Source organism: Trachypithecus francoisi, unplaced genomic scaffold (assembly GCF_009764315.1).
Source record: "Trachypithecus francoisi isolate TF-2019V2 unplaced genomic scaffold, Tfra_2.0 Lachesis_group2, whole genome shotgun sequence".
Taxonomy (NCBI): Eukaryota; Metazoa; Chordata; class Mammalia; order Primates; family Cercopithecidae; genus Trachypithecus; species Trachypithecus francoisi.
The window spans coordinates 144,493,956-144,510,467 of record NW_022681465.1 but is presented as its reverse complement, the minus strand read 5'-3'; the positions used below and the strand labels follow the sequence as shown (position 1 = coordinate 144,510,467).

The window sequence follows — 16,512 nt, the reverse complement described above, 5'->3', positions numbered from 1 at the left end:
GAGATCCCGTCTCAAAATATATATTTTTTAAAATAGAATTATTCTGTACCCACTGTTCTCTGGTTTGCTTTTTATCCTCTATAGTGTCTTAATGGCATAGATTTTTCCAAGTTCACACAGAGCTTCTCTCAGCTATTTCATAGCCAGAGTAAAGCTGTGGAATGCCAGTTTCTCAAACCAAAGCGTCCTTGTGAACTACCTGGGGGCTTGCTTAAAATGCAGATTCTGATTCAGGAGGTCTAGGGTAGGACTTAGGATGCTGTATTCCTGCTGTACTCTCTGAGGATGTGGATGCTGTTGGTCTGCGGTCCACACTTTAAGAAATACACATGTGACAGATGTGGTGGAAAGAACTCCAATCGAGGAATCAAAACATGTCTTCACATTTTGGCCATGGAACTTGGGGTAAGTTTCTAAACCTCTTAACCTTAGTTCTCTTATATACAGAAAAAGGAATCATGAACATCTGAAAATGCTAAGCTCAAAATATGAGTTTATTAAAGTATAGTTGAACTGAAATTCAGTCATGAGAGAAAAACTAGTTGAGGAAAGAAGAATTCTATCTCATAATCCCTATTCTCCCCTGTCATTCCAGCAAAAGAATAAAATCTGCCATCAGAACAGGAAAGAAAGCTTACTAAATAGCTTATTTGCTAAAGAAATCCAAGATACTGAATTTAGACAGGTAAATTGATCTATTTTGCCTTTTCAAAGCATTAAATAAAAAAAGAACTATAATCCTAATGGACAGGATCCCCTAGCTGTCTCTGTCCACTCTGCAGCAGCTTGAAGGCTGATTTGTTTCTTTTATAAATACATGAACATCTCAAGTATATGTCCAAACTTCAAGACATCTACTTTTCTTATTTCTGTTATTTTTCTATTTTTATTTTTATTTTTATTTTTTTGCTGTCTAGGTGCCAGACACACACGGTCTCTCTCTCTCCCAATCCTCCTTTCCATGGCCTCCCCATCTTGCTGGCTTCAACTTCTTTTCCCTCCTAGATACAGTATTCCCCTCTGGATCCCTCCACATTCCTTCCCTTTCTAAGTTCTTGGCTTCTCTAATTCATGTCTTCATATGCATTTCCCTGCTCAACAAAAAGGCTCCTTTCCAGGAGTCCAGTGGGACTTTGCTTTTTCCCTGACTTATTATTATTATTTGATTTTTTTAAAAACTGTGGTTCAAATGCAGAAGAGCATAAGAATTAGACTTGCGTGTTTCTCTTTTCAGCTAGGGAAGTTACCAGCTACATCATCTTGTAATTCCCAACTTCTTTTCTCACAAAGACAGACTCTTAATCACTCAGCTTGATTTCTCTTTCAAAGGTAGGAACAGAGGGAACCATGAGAGAAAGGACAGATAGAAAGGACTCACCCACTGCCTGAGGAGCCACCTGAGGCAAGGATAGTCAGTCTAGTTCTGTCAGAGGGCGTAGATGCTGAGTTGAGCCAGTATGATGCTTCCCTGTGTTCCAGGAAGTTCTTTGTATAAAAACTGAAAGAACTGATTTTTAAGGGCTGTTTGATTCTGGACTCCTGTGATTAAGTTCTGAAGGCCTCACACTGAGACCAAAATTCCCCAATTACGTTCTCTTGAAAAACCACCTTGGGTGGGCTCAGCTTGGGGGTAGAGAGTTGTGACTATGCAAAAAAAAAAAAAAAAAAAAGAAAGAAAGAAAAAGTAAAAAGAAAAGAATACAGTTTACTTTATTGCCCAAATCAGGCCAACATAAAATTTCTGAGATTTACATGTCCAGATATTTAATGAGCAAATGCTTTCCTTTACTGGTATTTTTTGGTAGTTGTGTGTAATTCACTTTGTTGCAATTTCCTTGTTGATTCCCATGGAGCCTCCAGTAGTCTCCAGCTTCTTAGGGTAAGGGCAGCAAATCCTTCTCTGCATACCCACAGCAATAGAGTCGGGGACAGGATGGAGGGTTTCTTTGTTGTGATCTAGTCACCTTTTTCTCAGATACCTGATTTTATGTAATAATTGTGTACGTGTGTGTGTGTGTGTGTGTTGGAGACGTATGGTTTAGTGTTAATTTAAATTAATATGAGATTACCCAAATACTTTTTAGAATAATTTGAGTATACTTTATTTATTTTTATTTTTTAAGATGGTGTCTCGCTTTGTCACCCACGCTGGAGTTCAGTGGCACGATCTCGGCTCACTGCAACCTCCACCGCCAGGGTTCAAGAGATTCTCTTGCTTCAGCCTCCCCAGTAGCTGAGATTACAGGCATGCGCCAATATACCTGGTATTTTCTCTTTTTTTTGTATTTTTAGTAGAGACAGGGTTTCACCATGTTGGTCAGGCTAGTCTCGAACTCCTCACCTCAAATGATCTGCCCACCTCGGCTTCCCAAACTGCTGGGATTACAGGTGTGAGCCACTGTGCCTGGATGTTACTTTTGTTTTGAGACAGGATCTTACTGTGTCACTCAGGCTGAAGTGCAGTGGCATGATCTCGGCTCACTTCAGCCTGCACCTCCCAGTCCCAAGTGATCCTCTCACCTCAGCCTCCCAAGTAGCTGGGACTACAGGCATGTGCCACCATACTCATCTAATGTTTTAAAAGACTTTTTTGTAGAAACAAGGTCTTACTATAATACTCAAGCTGTGCTTCTTATATAAATTGTAAGTAGAGTCCACTTATACAGCCTGGAGGTCATGCAAGAGTGAGAAGAAAATGGAGTAATGGGAGAAAGCTAGCCCAGAAGACATGTTGTTGGCCGGGCGCGGTGGCTCAAGCCTGTAATCCCAGCACTTTGGGAGGCCGAGACGGGCGGATCACGAGGTCAGGAGATCGAGACCATCCTGGCTAACACGGTGAAACCCCGTCTCTACTAAAAATACAAAAAACTAGCCGGGCGAGGTGGCGGGCGCCTGTAGTCCCAGCTACTCCGGAGGCTGAGACAGGAGAATGGCGTAAACCCGGGAGGCGGAGCTTGCAGTGAGCTGAGATCCGGCCACTGCACTCCAGCCTGGGTGGCAGAGCAAGACTCCGTCTCAAAAAAAAAAAAAAAAGAAGACATGTTGTTATATTTTGGAAAATAATGAGTTAATTTTGAACCAGATTAAGGAATTTGTCTTTCAAGAAAATGAAATTCTGGGTGAAACTGATGAAGATTAGAAGACATTTCATGAATGGTGAGGATAATATTCTGCAGTCATCTGGATAATAATCTGTATATAGTTAGAAATTCTTGCCATCTTGGAACGAAGCTTCTCATCCCCTGAGTCATACAAAGTATTTACAAAGTAGCTGCCATTTATCAAGCCCTTGCTATGTAGGAAGTACTGTTGCTCAGGGGTACAGCGTTCCAATTAGTGAGCAGGTTTATTCCCACCATCTGGTAACTCCTCTTGGTTACACAGAGAATTGAATTTAATTGGCAACACTGTAGACATAGGCTTTGCTAGTTGGACTATAGCACTCCTGCCTGGAGAAGTATGGACCTCAGTAACCAGTCTCCGTCTATAGGAACAATGTTCAGTGACCATTCTTTATTGGGCAGTTCCGAGTTTTCTTCTTCTTTTTCTCTTTTTTTGATACAGGATCTCACTCTGTCGCCCAGACTGGAGTGCAGTGGTATGATCATGGCTCACTGCAGCCTCAAGCTCCTAGGCTCGAGTGATCCTCCCACCTCAGCCTCCCAAGTAGATGGGATCACAGGTGTACGTCCTCATGCCTGCCTAATTTATTTTATTTTATTTTTTGTAGAGATGGGGTCTCCCGGGGTTGCCTAGCCTGGACTCAAACTCCTTGGCTAAAGTGATCCTCCCACTCGGGCCTCCCAAAGTGCTAAGATTACAGACATGAGCCATCGTGCCTGGCCTAGTTCTGAGATTTCTCTGCCAAGTTCTTTCTGCTGGAGGCCAGGGAAGTATGTTTATGCCTCTGTAAGTTAGAGTGTCAGGCATCCAGGTGCAACAGGGATAGTTGTCATGTTTGATACAGGATCAGTAGCAACTACTATACTGGATCTTAAGCACTACATGCTCCTGTTTTTTTTTTTTTTAATTTTTAATTTTTTAATTTTTTTATTATACTTTAAGTTCTAGGGTTCATGTGCATAACGTGCAGGTTTGTTACATATGTATACTTGTGCCATGTTGGTGTGCTGCACCCATCAACTCGTCAGCACCCATCAATTCATCATTTATATCAGGTATAACTCCCAGTGCAATCCCTCCCCCTTCCCCCCTCCCCCCCCCCTTTTTTTTAATGTGGCATATGGCTAAAGCAAGGAGAAGGAGAGTTTAGGGCTCTTGGGTAAGAGCGGAGATGGAAAGAGAGTAATGCATCATCCATGGCTTGATAGTGAAGATTCTGGCTTCCAAAGATGAGCGAAGTTTTTCCACTTCTGCAGCCCTTAGGCACAGTAAGTCATTTAATCTTCATAAAACTTCGGGCTGTATTTTCTTCACTTTTTCGGCTGAGAAAAACAAGTCTCAGAGAAGTAATAACAACTTGATCAAGGGCATGTAATGTAAGCAAAGAAAAGCTAAGCCTCAAACCTCAATCTAATAACAGCAGAAGTCCTGTTCCTTACTCCTGCACACTTCTGCCTTTCCAAAATACATCACTCACCCCCACTCCCAACTAGGGAGAGTAACAGGATGGGGATATTACTAAGATCTGCAGTTCTGATCATTACTCCTACATGCTTAGCAGTCCTCTCCATCCCGCTTTTCAAAATGTGTTTATTTATTGGAGATGAAGGGAAGGTTCTGTTTGTCTGCCAACTTTTTTGTTCTCTAAAATTGATAGATCTTGGGATTTCAGTTCAAACTTCAGAGTGGGGAAATGTGAGCCCAATGAACCATGCCATGGCCATATCAGGGCAGGTTTTTTTTTTTTTTCTTTCTTTTTTTTCCCCCTTAGCCAAGCAGGGGCTGAATGACCAGCCTCTTGGCAACCTCATCGTATCTATTATGTTCTGATCATTATTTAAACAAATGGTATTCACTGGGGTCCAAGGCAGAGGAACCGGACACAGAGAAGGCTTTCTATCAGTCAGCTGAACTGCTCTTCCCCTTTCACAGGTCTTTTATGCTTCATGAGGATCCTTCAAGTGTGGAACAGCTCACAAAGGAAAGAGATGGACACAGCCTTTTTCTGGAAAGGGACATTCAGTCAGCCCCCTTTCTCCCTGGAGATGTCTTGATCCTTTTGGGTATTTTTTTTGTCTCTATTCAAATCAAAAAGTGCTAATAAAACACCCAACACAGTGTTAAGGCACTGTGGCAGGAGGAGTAGAGTGATATGCAGGTTTTATGCATGCCCAAGTATGATAAAGCATCAGGAAGGGACAGGCAAGAGTAGGCTTTAGAACATACACAGCTGAGAAGGAATAGTTGTGGAAAGATGCTGGCTCTGCAGACAGTGTGCCTCGTTCCAGTGACTATTTGAGTGATCTCGAAAAACACCTTAATCTAGCAAGACTTAGATCTTTTATCTGCAAAGGGGGATAATAATCATAGTTATTTTATAGCTTTGACTTGTGGATTAAATGAAAGATTGCATGCATTGTGCTTATTGGCACACTTTAGAACTTTTATTAAATTTTCACTTTTATAATTATAGTTGAAAGTGGATTTATAGGGGGAGGTAACTTTGGGTCTTGAAAAGGAGAAAAATTACAGAATGTGTTAGACCCAACTCCAGGGAGTCATGGCTTTGGAGAATAAAAAAAAAAAAAATCTACAATTTATCTTTTTTTCACTTTAGGATACAAAATTAGTAAAAAAAAAAAAAAAAAAAAAAAAACAAAAAAAAAATTTGCCAATCTGAAATGTCTCAAGTAAGCTCTCCTGGTTAGCATATTGAGGCTTCAACATAATTTTCCAAACCACAGAGATCCACAGGCAATAGTCTAGGAATTTTTTATTTTAAGTTGCCTCTCTAAACCCTGTAAAAAGAATTTTTTGGTCAAATACATTTGAAAAACTCAGCATATTTGGAGATTCATAATGACCATTTGGATAAAGGCACTGAGCAGGCCTCTATGAAAATAACATAATCCAGCTGGGCGCGGGGGCACAAGCCTGTAATCCCAGCACTTTGGGAGGCCGAGACGGGCGGATCACGAGGTCAGGAGATCAAGACCATCCTGGCTAACACGGTGAAACCCCGTCTCTACTAAAAAATACAAAAACAAAAACTAGCCGGGCGAGGTGGCGGGCACAGCTACTCGGGAGGCTGAGGTAGGAGAATGGCGTAAACCCGGGAGGCGGGGCTTTCAGTGAGCTGAGATCCAGCCACTGCACTCCAGCCTGGGCGACAGAGTGAGACTCCGTCTGAAAAAAAAAAAAAGAAAATAACATAATCCAGTGTTAATCAAATAAATGTGAACATAACGCATTTTCTGTCATTATTTCTGCTGCTGCCGCTGTTTGGAGCGCAGAAAGGTACACATGTCGATATCCTGAAGAACACAGGTCCATGGATAGAATTGACTCTAAGCTGACTCACCCAGCTGTCTGTTGTCAGCTCTAGTAGTGTTTGCATGCTGGGTGTCTAGTCATCAAAGAATGTTCTTCGCATCAACTATGGTGACACCAGGCATTGTTCTAAAATAGCGACTCTAAAGAGAAGTAATACTGTAGACCAGGAGCTTAGTAGTTTTATCTGGCAGAACTAAGGTTGACTTATCTCGGGGGAAGAACTTTATCATGATATCGGGAACTTGCAGCAAAGTTTTGACTGGCCTTCAGTTAGCTGAGTTTCCAAGATGCCTTTGTTATCAACTTGCTTCTGAAAACTTATTAAAAACTTCATTTCATCTTTCTTTCCTCTCAAAGTGTACAGAGTATATGAAAGGCAGAGCATTGGTGGGACCAAGAGGGTAGAGGTGTATGAGATAGACATTGGAAAAGAACGTGAGGGAAGGCAGAAAGAGAGGGAAAGAGAATGGTGATGCTGTGGTCTCTCAATTTGAATCTACATAATATGCAATATATAGATTAAAACATTACCCTTACCTGTATCTATACATATAGTCTGTGTTTATCTTTTTTTTTTTTTTTTTTTTTGCTGAGATGGAGTTTCACTCTTGTTGCCTGGGCTGGAGTGCAATGGCATGATCTCGGCTCACTGCAACCTCTGCCTCCTGGGTTCAAGTAATTCTCCTGCCTCAGCCTCCCAAGTAGCTGGCATTACAGGTGCCCACGACCATGCCCAGCTGATTTTTGTCTTTTTAGTAGAGACGGGGTTTCACCATGTTGGTCAAGTTGGTCTCAAACTACTGACCTCAGGTGATCCACCTGCCTCGGCCTCCCAAAGTGTTGGGATTACAGGCATGAGCCACTGTGCCCAGCCAATAGTCTGTTTTTTGGAGGTTAGAAAAACACTATAAGTAACCGATAACATTTCCAATTGTCTTTTATGTATTTGCAGCTATGTATGTGTAAATTTTGCCTAAATTTGGGTATGCCTAAGCTTCTGTGAATTCCTTCATATCTCACAGTTTGTGGCACTGTGTGATAAGATCTTCCAAATGCCTAACTTTTTGGCTTGAGCCCACCCTCTCTGTCTAATGCACTGTGTCTTTGGAAAATGTCTTTACCCTTAGTATTTGTCTCTGTAAACTGAGAATAATATCTCTGTTTCTGTTTTTTCCTTTTCCTTTTCTTTTTTTTTTTTTTGAGATGGAGTTTCGTTCTTGTTGCCCAGGCTGGGGTGCAATGGCGCAATCTCAGCTCACCACAACCTCCACCTCCCAGGTTCAAGCAATTATCCTGCCTCAGCCTCCTGAGTAGCTGAGATTGCAGGCATGCGCCACCAGGCCCAGTTAATTTTGTATTGTTAGTAGAGACAGGGTTTCTCCATGTTGGTCAAGCTGGTCTCGAACTACCTACCTCAGGTGATCCGCCCACCTCAGCCTCCCAAAGTTCTAGAATAACAGGTATAAGCCACCTCGCTTGGTCCTGTTTCTGGGTTTTTATGAAGTAAATAGTATAATGAAGTCATTCTCCAATACTTATCCATATATAATGTGTGCGTGTGTGTATGTAAGTGTGTGTGTATGTGTGTGTATCTGTATACTGGACTATGCCCATAACAAAGTTTTTATAAGCCTGTAGTAAAATAAGAAAAATAAGATCAGTGTGATGAGTGCTAAGTTTTACACAGTTAAAAAAATGGATCACAGCACTTTTGGAGGCCGAGGCGGGTGGATCACGAGGTCAAGAGATCGAGACCATCCTGTTCAACCAACATGGTGAAACCCCGTCTCTACTAAAAATACAAAAATTAGCTGGGCATAGTGGCACATGCTTGTAGTCCCAGCTACGTGGGAGGCTGAGGTAGGAGAATCGCTTGAACCTGGGAGGTGGAGGTTGCAGTGAGCCAAGATTGCGCCACTGCACTCCAGCCCAGGTGACAGAGCGAGACTCTTTCTCAAAAAAAAAAAAAAAAAAAAAGGGAGGGGAGTGGATTTTTTTGTTAAAAAATGTGTACTTTATAAATACCTCTTTGAGTTTTTTTCCCTATTTTTTCCCGCTATTTTACTAGTAAGTGAAATCACAAAAGTCCCAGAACCAGTGAGCTGATGGTACAGAAATACTGGGCCCAACACAGATGTGAGTCAGTGTTCGTGTGAATTTTGCTATCTCTTTGAAGTTATCCTTCTTTTGATGTTAGTGGCATGTTGGTTTGCAATTGTTTGTCCAGCAACAAAGATAGAGAGCATTCTTCAGTTGTAACTATTTTTGGTGCCAGTTCCTCTTAAAAACAGTGTTTTTGAATGGCTGCCTTATAAATGCCATTGGTGCCTGTGGAACCAAGCAAGGTGAATTGCCCAAGGGTGAGGACCTCCTGGCTGTGGCCTCATTAGCACTGAGCTCCTGCAGATGGCAACAGCCAGGAGAACCGGTAGACAGCCACAGAATTTTCTTATCCAGATGTCTCTGACCACATCACAAAGCCAAGTACTACTGCTCTCCTGTGAGTCACTGGCATTTTCTGTCTCTTCTTTCTCCTATTCATATTAATTGTTACAAATTCATTTCTTAATTCATTTGACAGGCATTCACAGGGGTTCATGGTTTGTTAGGCATCATGCTGAGTACTTTAAATACTTTATTATCTCATTTAACTTACACAACAGTTTAGTGAAGCAGGCATTATTTTCATCCCTAATTTTCACAAACGAGGGTCTAAGACTTGAATGGCGATCTGATTTGCAAGTGCCATTTTTCAAGCGAGTCACCTAGCTAGGTTCACATCCAGGTGTCTCATTTTCCAAAGGTCACAGTATTGATTATGGAAATACAAGTCCTTTAGCAGAGCCAGGGAGCCTTATGGTGGAAACATTAAGAGCAGGGACCTTGGAACTATAAAGACCCCAGTTATTATTGCTGATGTTTTTAGTTTGTTTGGAAAATCAGGATAATAATTGTGCCTAATTTTATGGTTGTTGTCACGATTCAATTATATAATGTATACAAAGTCCTAGAAACATACTAAGTTTTTTTCTTGTGAAGTGGTGTCTGTCAGTAACAATGTTAACGATAGTAATTGGACTGTGCTGTGGGCTGTATGAGACTCTTTGCAGAAGATGAGAAAATGAATCACAATGTTAAGTAAAGCAGAATGTTGAGGAGGAGGGTTCAGGGTTGGGTGGAAGGCTTGAAGGGCTGTAATGAGAGGCATGAAGGTATCTGGGCTCCAGTGTGGCAAGAGCTTCCTTGTTGAGTCCATCTGGCCTGGTGGGCCTGGGTAACCTTAGTGATGCAGGGTCCTAGCATGTGTCTGGCTGCCAAGTACGTAGAGATTTGTACTTTTACACCTACCGGGTAGGGATATGACCAAGTGAAGAATGAGGTTCATGCAGCTGAGACCCCGACAAATGAGTTGTACCAATGAGAAACTGGGCTTGGCTCTCAACGGAAAGCCCTCTACCCTGCCTGTCTGGCTCTTTTTGAGTAGTGGAGTCGGTCTTTGATGACCTTGGCCTAAAACTCTTCTTCATAACAGTCCAGGAACTGAAAAATTGGGATCCTCTGGCAGCTGCTGGCATATTCTGAACCATGAAGTTTGCATTTACTTCATGGCTGGAAACCAGCTGCCCTGTGGAGTGAAAGATGAGGGGGTTCTCTATGTGTAAGAACCTGAAAGGAGAAAATTACTGTGGAAAGAAATGAAGTAATGACATAGCCTTTCTGCCAGATTGGGGGATCTTAGCCATGATTTAGATAGCTCCAGAGACTAAAATCCAGCATTACGATGAATATTTAGAAGCTGGCAAAATTTAGACTGTGTCATGTTTATTTATCATTTATTTACATACATTTTCAATGTAGACAAGATGTCTAAGGAATTATAACTTCTCCAGAAGATGATTCATTTCTCTTGTTTTTGTTTGTTTGTTTGTTTGTTTTGAGACGGAGTCTCGCTCTGTCACCCAGGCTGGAGTGCAGTGATGCAATTCCTCTTGGTTTTTATCTTGGGTGCTTACGTCTGAGAAGTCTGAGCAGCGATGGGCTTAATTTGAGTGAAATTTTTTGTCGTTTTTGTTCATCTATACATATACATATCCCCACTACCCTTTGTAGTTACACTCATCCCTTCCCTCCAGTCTCCATAACCCCCGGCAACCACCAATTTGTTTCCCATCTCCATAATTTTTGTCATTTTGAGAACGTTATTGTCAATGAAATCATACTGCTGGTGATTTTTTGAGATTGGACCTTTTCACTCAGCATAATGCCTTTGAGATCCAACCAAGCTGTACGTATCAGTAGTTAACTGTTTTTTGTTTATTTGTTTTTTAAGACTGGGTTTCATATTTGTTGCTCAGGCTGGAGTACAATGGCGCCATCTCAGTTCACTGCACGCTCCGGCTCCTGGGTTCAAGTGATTCTCCTGCCTCAGCCTCCCAAGTAGCCAGGATTACAGGTGCACACCACCACATAGGGCTAATTTTTTTTTTTTCTTTTTGTATTTTTAGTAGAAACAGGGTTTCACCATGTTGGCCAGGTTGGTCTTGAACTCTTGACCTCATGTGATTCACCTGCCTCTGCCTCCCAAAGTGCTAGGATTACAGGCATGAGCCACCGCCTGGCCAGTTCACTGTTTTTTATTGCCAAATAATGTTCTATGGTATAGACTAGTTAGTTTAAGCATTCATCTCTTGAACAGACATGTTCGTTGTTTCCATTTTTGGAAATTACAAATAAAGCTCTTATGACCAATTATGTACAAAATTTGCTTGGATGTAAATTTTTATTCTCTAGGATAAATGCCCAGGAGTGTGGGTGCTTGGTTGTATGGTAACTGTATTTTCTTTTAAGAACGTTAAGACCACATATTTCATGATTTTCTTTATATAAAACCTTTCCTTTTGGTCAGGCATGGTATGTTCCTGCCTGTAGTCCCAGCACTTTAGGAGGCCAAGGTGGGAGGATCACTTGAGCCCAAGAGTTTAAGACCAGCCAGGGAAGTATAGTGAGACCCCGTTTCTACAAAAAATAAAGAAAAAACATTAGCTGAGTGTGGTGGCAGGAACCAGTAGTCCCCGCTACTCAGGAGGCTGCGATGGGAGGATTGCTTGAGCTACACAGGTTAAGGCTGCAGTGAGCTATGTGCACACCACTGCGCTCCAGCCTGGGCAACAGGGCCAGACCATGTCTCAAAAATAAATAAATAAAAATTTCCTTTTAAGAGAGTATCATACTGTTTTCCAGGAGGCATATCATTTTGCATTGCTACCAGCAATGTATAAAAGACCCAGTTTCTCCAAATCCTCATTAGCATTTGGTATTGTCAGTATTTTTTATGCAGTGCTGTCTTAATTATAGTTTTTTGTTTTTGTTTTTGTTTTGCTTGTTTGTTTTTGATTGAAATGGAGTTTTGCTCTTGTCGCCCAGGCTGGAATGCAATGGCGTGACTTTGGCTCACTGCCAGCTCTGCCTCCCAGGTTCAAGCGATTCTCCTGCCTTAGCCTCCCCAGTACCTGGTATTACAGGCATCCACCACCATGCCCAGTCAATTTTTTTTTTTTTTTGTATTTTGTGTAGAGGCGGGAGTTTCACCACGTTGGCCAGGCTGGTCTCAAACTCCTGACCTCGTGTTCCTCCCACCTTGGCCTCCTAAAGTGCTGGTATTACAGGCATGAGCCATCACACCTGGCCCAACAGTTCTTTATGTATTTTAGATACACATTTCTTATCAGATATATGGTTTTCCAAATTTTCTCCTAATGTGTGGGTTGCCTTTTCACTTTCTTGGTAGTGTTCTTTGAAGCACAAAAGTTCTTAATTTTAATGCTGTCTAGTTTATCTATTTTTTTCTTTTGTGGCTTTTCTTTTGGTGTCATATGTAAGAAATGTTGCCTTATCCACAATCATGGAGATTTACACCCTCTTTCTAAGAGTTTTGTAGTTTTAACTTTTATATTTAGGTCTGTGATACATGGTGAGTTGATTTTTGTATAGAATGTAAGGTGGATGTCCACATTCATTCTTTCATATGTAGGTACCCACTGTCCCAGCAGCATTTGTGGAAAAGACTCTTTTCTCCCCGTTTGATTGTCGTGGCACTTTTGTCAACAGTCAATTGACTGTATGCCATATTTTTTATCGTTGCTTTTTCCTATCTCAAATTTCCGGTTCCAGAGAACCGAATTTTCTTTCAGTTCCAATGAACCTTCCAAAGGATTAGCTAAAGCTTGATCTAAAGCTCCAGGGGCAGTGGTTTTCAACACTGTGAAGAGTTACTTGTTCTTTACCATAAGTGAGATCCAGACACTTTTTAGAGAGCAGCTTTGGATTTGGAAGAGAATAAATAGAATCCATTGGCTTTTACAGTTGGAGGGGAGAAGGGGACTAGGAGGAAAAGGTAGAGAATATATGACAATCCTAAAGGTTAATTTTCTTTCTTTTCAGTTATATTTTTAATTACTCTTGGGCTTTGTTTGTTGGTTTGGCCTTCCTCTATTCTCCAGAGAGTATACTATAGCCTCACATTAGACAAACACAGGCTCAAATTCTAGATCTTCTAACCTGATTTTTCAATCTTCAGTTTCTTCTTTTGCAAAATCGGGATAATCATAATGTATACCTCAAAGGATTATTATGAATTTTAAATAATAAAAATAAATCACTTGGCATAGTGCCATGATATATTAAAAATATTAGCTATTATTATTTTTCCTATCCAGGACCAAAAGTTATATGTTGTGTGGTCCATTCCTTTAGTTCTTGTTGCATGAAATGAAATAAACTGCTAATCTGATTTTTAAAAAATCCTTACTAATCTCTTAGTAGGTTTGAAATATTTTTCTTTTGTGGGAGTAGGGAAGATTTCAATTCCTTTTAAGCTTTAATTTCCTGAGTGTGTTACAAACTGCATTGAATTACATTTGACATATGGAGGTTCTAAAGCCACGTCAGACTTCTATTAACATATGATAATAGAAATACCAAAAATCCAGCAATCTGTGAGATCCCATGGCCCTTCCACTTCCTCCCCATGGCTGTAGGCATGCCACTCACGTTCTGTGAGCTTCACTTTCACCACTCCTAAAATGGGGGTAAAATATCAGCCTGGACTGTTGTTCAGATTGCTATGACACTCAAAGGATGTAAAAACTGTGCTGAACTTTTAAAATTATAAAGCTGGCTAGATCTGTAATGTGGTTTAGCACATCAGTGAAATACTTAGCAAAGTAAACCCTATGACAAAATATCAAAATTAACATTTTAATTTTCTGTTAACACTGTATCATCATATTGGTGGCCTCAAGATATAGATAAAAAGAGGACAGTGTGGTCAAAGGCTTCCGCTAATGAAACAGAGCAGGAAGTCAAATATAAAAAGCCTAGTTGTCTATCAAAGTTCTAAGGCATTTTGAAGTTAATGTTCAGTGTTTTTGCATTTTTTTTCTGAAACCTTGGTGGGCTGAATCTCTCAATGCCTCTTTTCTTAGCGCTATGGTCTCTGAGAACAGGAAATACAATAACTCAACTTATAATTTTAAAGGCCTTAATTTTAGAGCCAAAAAATGGTCCCACAGACTCTGGTCTCATCATCTAAGAAATCCGATACTCCATTCTATGGGTATAAATGTGTGTGTGTGTGTGTGTGTGTGAGTGTGTGTGATTTGAAGTTTACTGATTCTTACAGTTTAATATCAGGTTCTTCTGTTAAGTTCAAGTTCAATTAAATTATTTACATGTACTTAAAAATAGGATCCATTTTGGAACTCTATTTCTCTAAAAGTAGCATCAACTCTTCCCTTTTCTAACTGTATATGTACACCAAAAGATGTCTAGAATGATGTCCACCTAATGATAATCACGATTATTTCTGTGTGGTGTGATTTTGGGGTAAACTTTACTGTCATCTATATATTTTCCTATATTGCTTGAGGGTTTTTTAATATAGCTTTTTTATTTTAAAATAGTGATAAACTATGGTAAGTTGGAAAATTAGCACATAGTGCACCATGTGCCTTTCACTTAGCGTCTCCCTATGGTAACAACTTAAGCAACTAGGGTAACATGGCAAAACCGGAAACTGCCATTGGTACAGTGCAAACTGCAGACTGTATTTAGATTTCACCAGTTTTTCCATGCACTCATTTGTGCTGTTACTCCACCTTAACTCTACGTATTCCTTTGTAGCCCTGCTTGAGGGGTGGGGTTGGGTAAGGAGCATATTGAACTTGACAGGGATAAACACACACCAGCTTTGAAAAGCCACACTGTCTGTCATTGGCCAGAAGTAACCTCATCCTTCCAAAATTATTGGTAGTGATGTGCCTAAGCTGGCCATTTGTTAAGTATTTTGCAATTTTGTCATTGGTAGTTTGAAATCAGCTGTGGTGAAATAATTACCTCGAAGAAATCTGCAGAGTATAAATCAAGTCCCCGCCCTCGCGTCCTAGATCCTGTTTACCAACACAACATGCTTGGTACGACATTTACAGGTTGTCCTGGTTAATCCCCGTTCCCCATGTGCCTCTCATCTGGGTCTCTCAGTAAAACTTAATTTCCTAGTAGGGCATTCCCTTATCATACATGATGCTTTTTTTCCCCTCAGGGTTGCCAAATAGAGCAGCTAAATAATTTAATAAAAAGGCAAGGTTTCTGTTAATGGGTTCTAATATCTTATTATATGATTCTTCTGGGTAAATTACCTCCATTTTGCCCAGGGACTTCCTGGAATATAGATACATATTTAACTCCAAGAGGACATTTGAGGATGTGTGTGTGTTTGTGGGGGTAGCGATTGGATAGAATCCTTTCAGCCCTCTCAGTTCCCACCAAGCAGGCAGCTGTTGATCTCATGCACACTCAGGGGACTTCACTCCTCCTGGTCCTGTCACTTTCCTTCTAGAAATGCAGCGACTCACTGAGTCCCTTCTGTTGAGGCAGATCATGGGAACTGGGAAAAGAACCTTGGTTTAAACTTGAAAAGGGAGTAAAAAACCACAGGGATTCTTTGCGGATAACAGCGTGGATTCACAAGCTTCTACATAGTGAAGCACCATATCCTTTTGTCTTTAATGAAAAATACAGAACAGTGAAAAAGAGGGAACTGAGCTATGTTCCCTCTTAATCCTTAGTACATTAATTGTAACAGAAAAAGAGGAAAACAAAAACAAAACAAAACGTTCCTATTCTCTATCCTCCCCTTGTCTAAAAGTGTTGCTAACATTTAATAGACATGTGTAGATTAGCTCTTGCATGTGTAGCCTATTCCAGGTGCGTGGAGGAATACTAAAGACATTTATTAAAGACATTTATGTTAAAGGCATTTATGTTTGGAGACAAAATCACACTGGCAACATAATAGTGAAATGAACATAAGCTTTGGAATCAGATCTGAGTTCAGATTCTGACTTGGCCACTTATTGGCTGAATAAACCTGGGCAAGTTACTAAACTTTTATGTGTTACTTTCCTCCTTAGTAAATGCAAATTTGTTAGGACCATGAATGATAATGACTAGGTTTCTATCCTGTACCAGGCATTTTATGTATATTTTAAATAATGTTTTAATTTAATTTAATTCAATCCTTACCATAAGCCCAGATTGTATTATTTTTATTTTATGGATGAGAAAATTGAGCCTCAGAGATGTTCATTAAGTTGATCAAGGTCACATAGCTAATGGGGAACAGAGCTGGGATTCAAACATAGTATTCTAAAGCCTATAACTTCAGACCACTCTAGAGGCCATATAGCAAATTTTAAAATACATGAAAAAATTTTTATACATTGTAGGGGCTCAGTCATTGTTATATTGTTATTTATTTAATATATAGTGAATTATATGTTAGTTATACTGATAATTATATTAAGATATATTATAGGGGAGGGGGGAGGAGGGAGGGATTGCATTGGGGAGTTATACATGATATAAATGATGAATTGATGGGTGCTGACGAGTTGATGGGTGCAGCACACCAACATGGCACAAATATACACATGTAACAAACCTGCACGTTATGCACATGTACCCTAGAACTTAAAGTATAATAAAAAAAAGATATAT

General features: G+C 40.4%; 1 protein-coding gene across 1 annotated transcript in view; it reads left to right on the top strand.

Annotated features, from left to right (window-relative positions):
• The first annotated feature begins 267 nt into the window (after positions 1 to 267).
• The window catches only part of LOC117065657, a 102,933-nt gene continuing 86,688 nt past the window's right edge, over positions 268 to 16,512 (top strand). Inside the window, exon 1 of the mRNA XM_033180742.1 lies at positions 268 to 405. Coding sequence (XP_033036633.1) covers positions 286 to 405 — 120 coding nt within the window. The 5' untranslated portion in view covers positions 268 to 285. The remainder of the gene's footprint in view (positions 406 to 16,512) is intronic.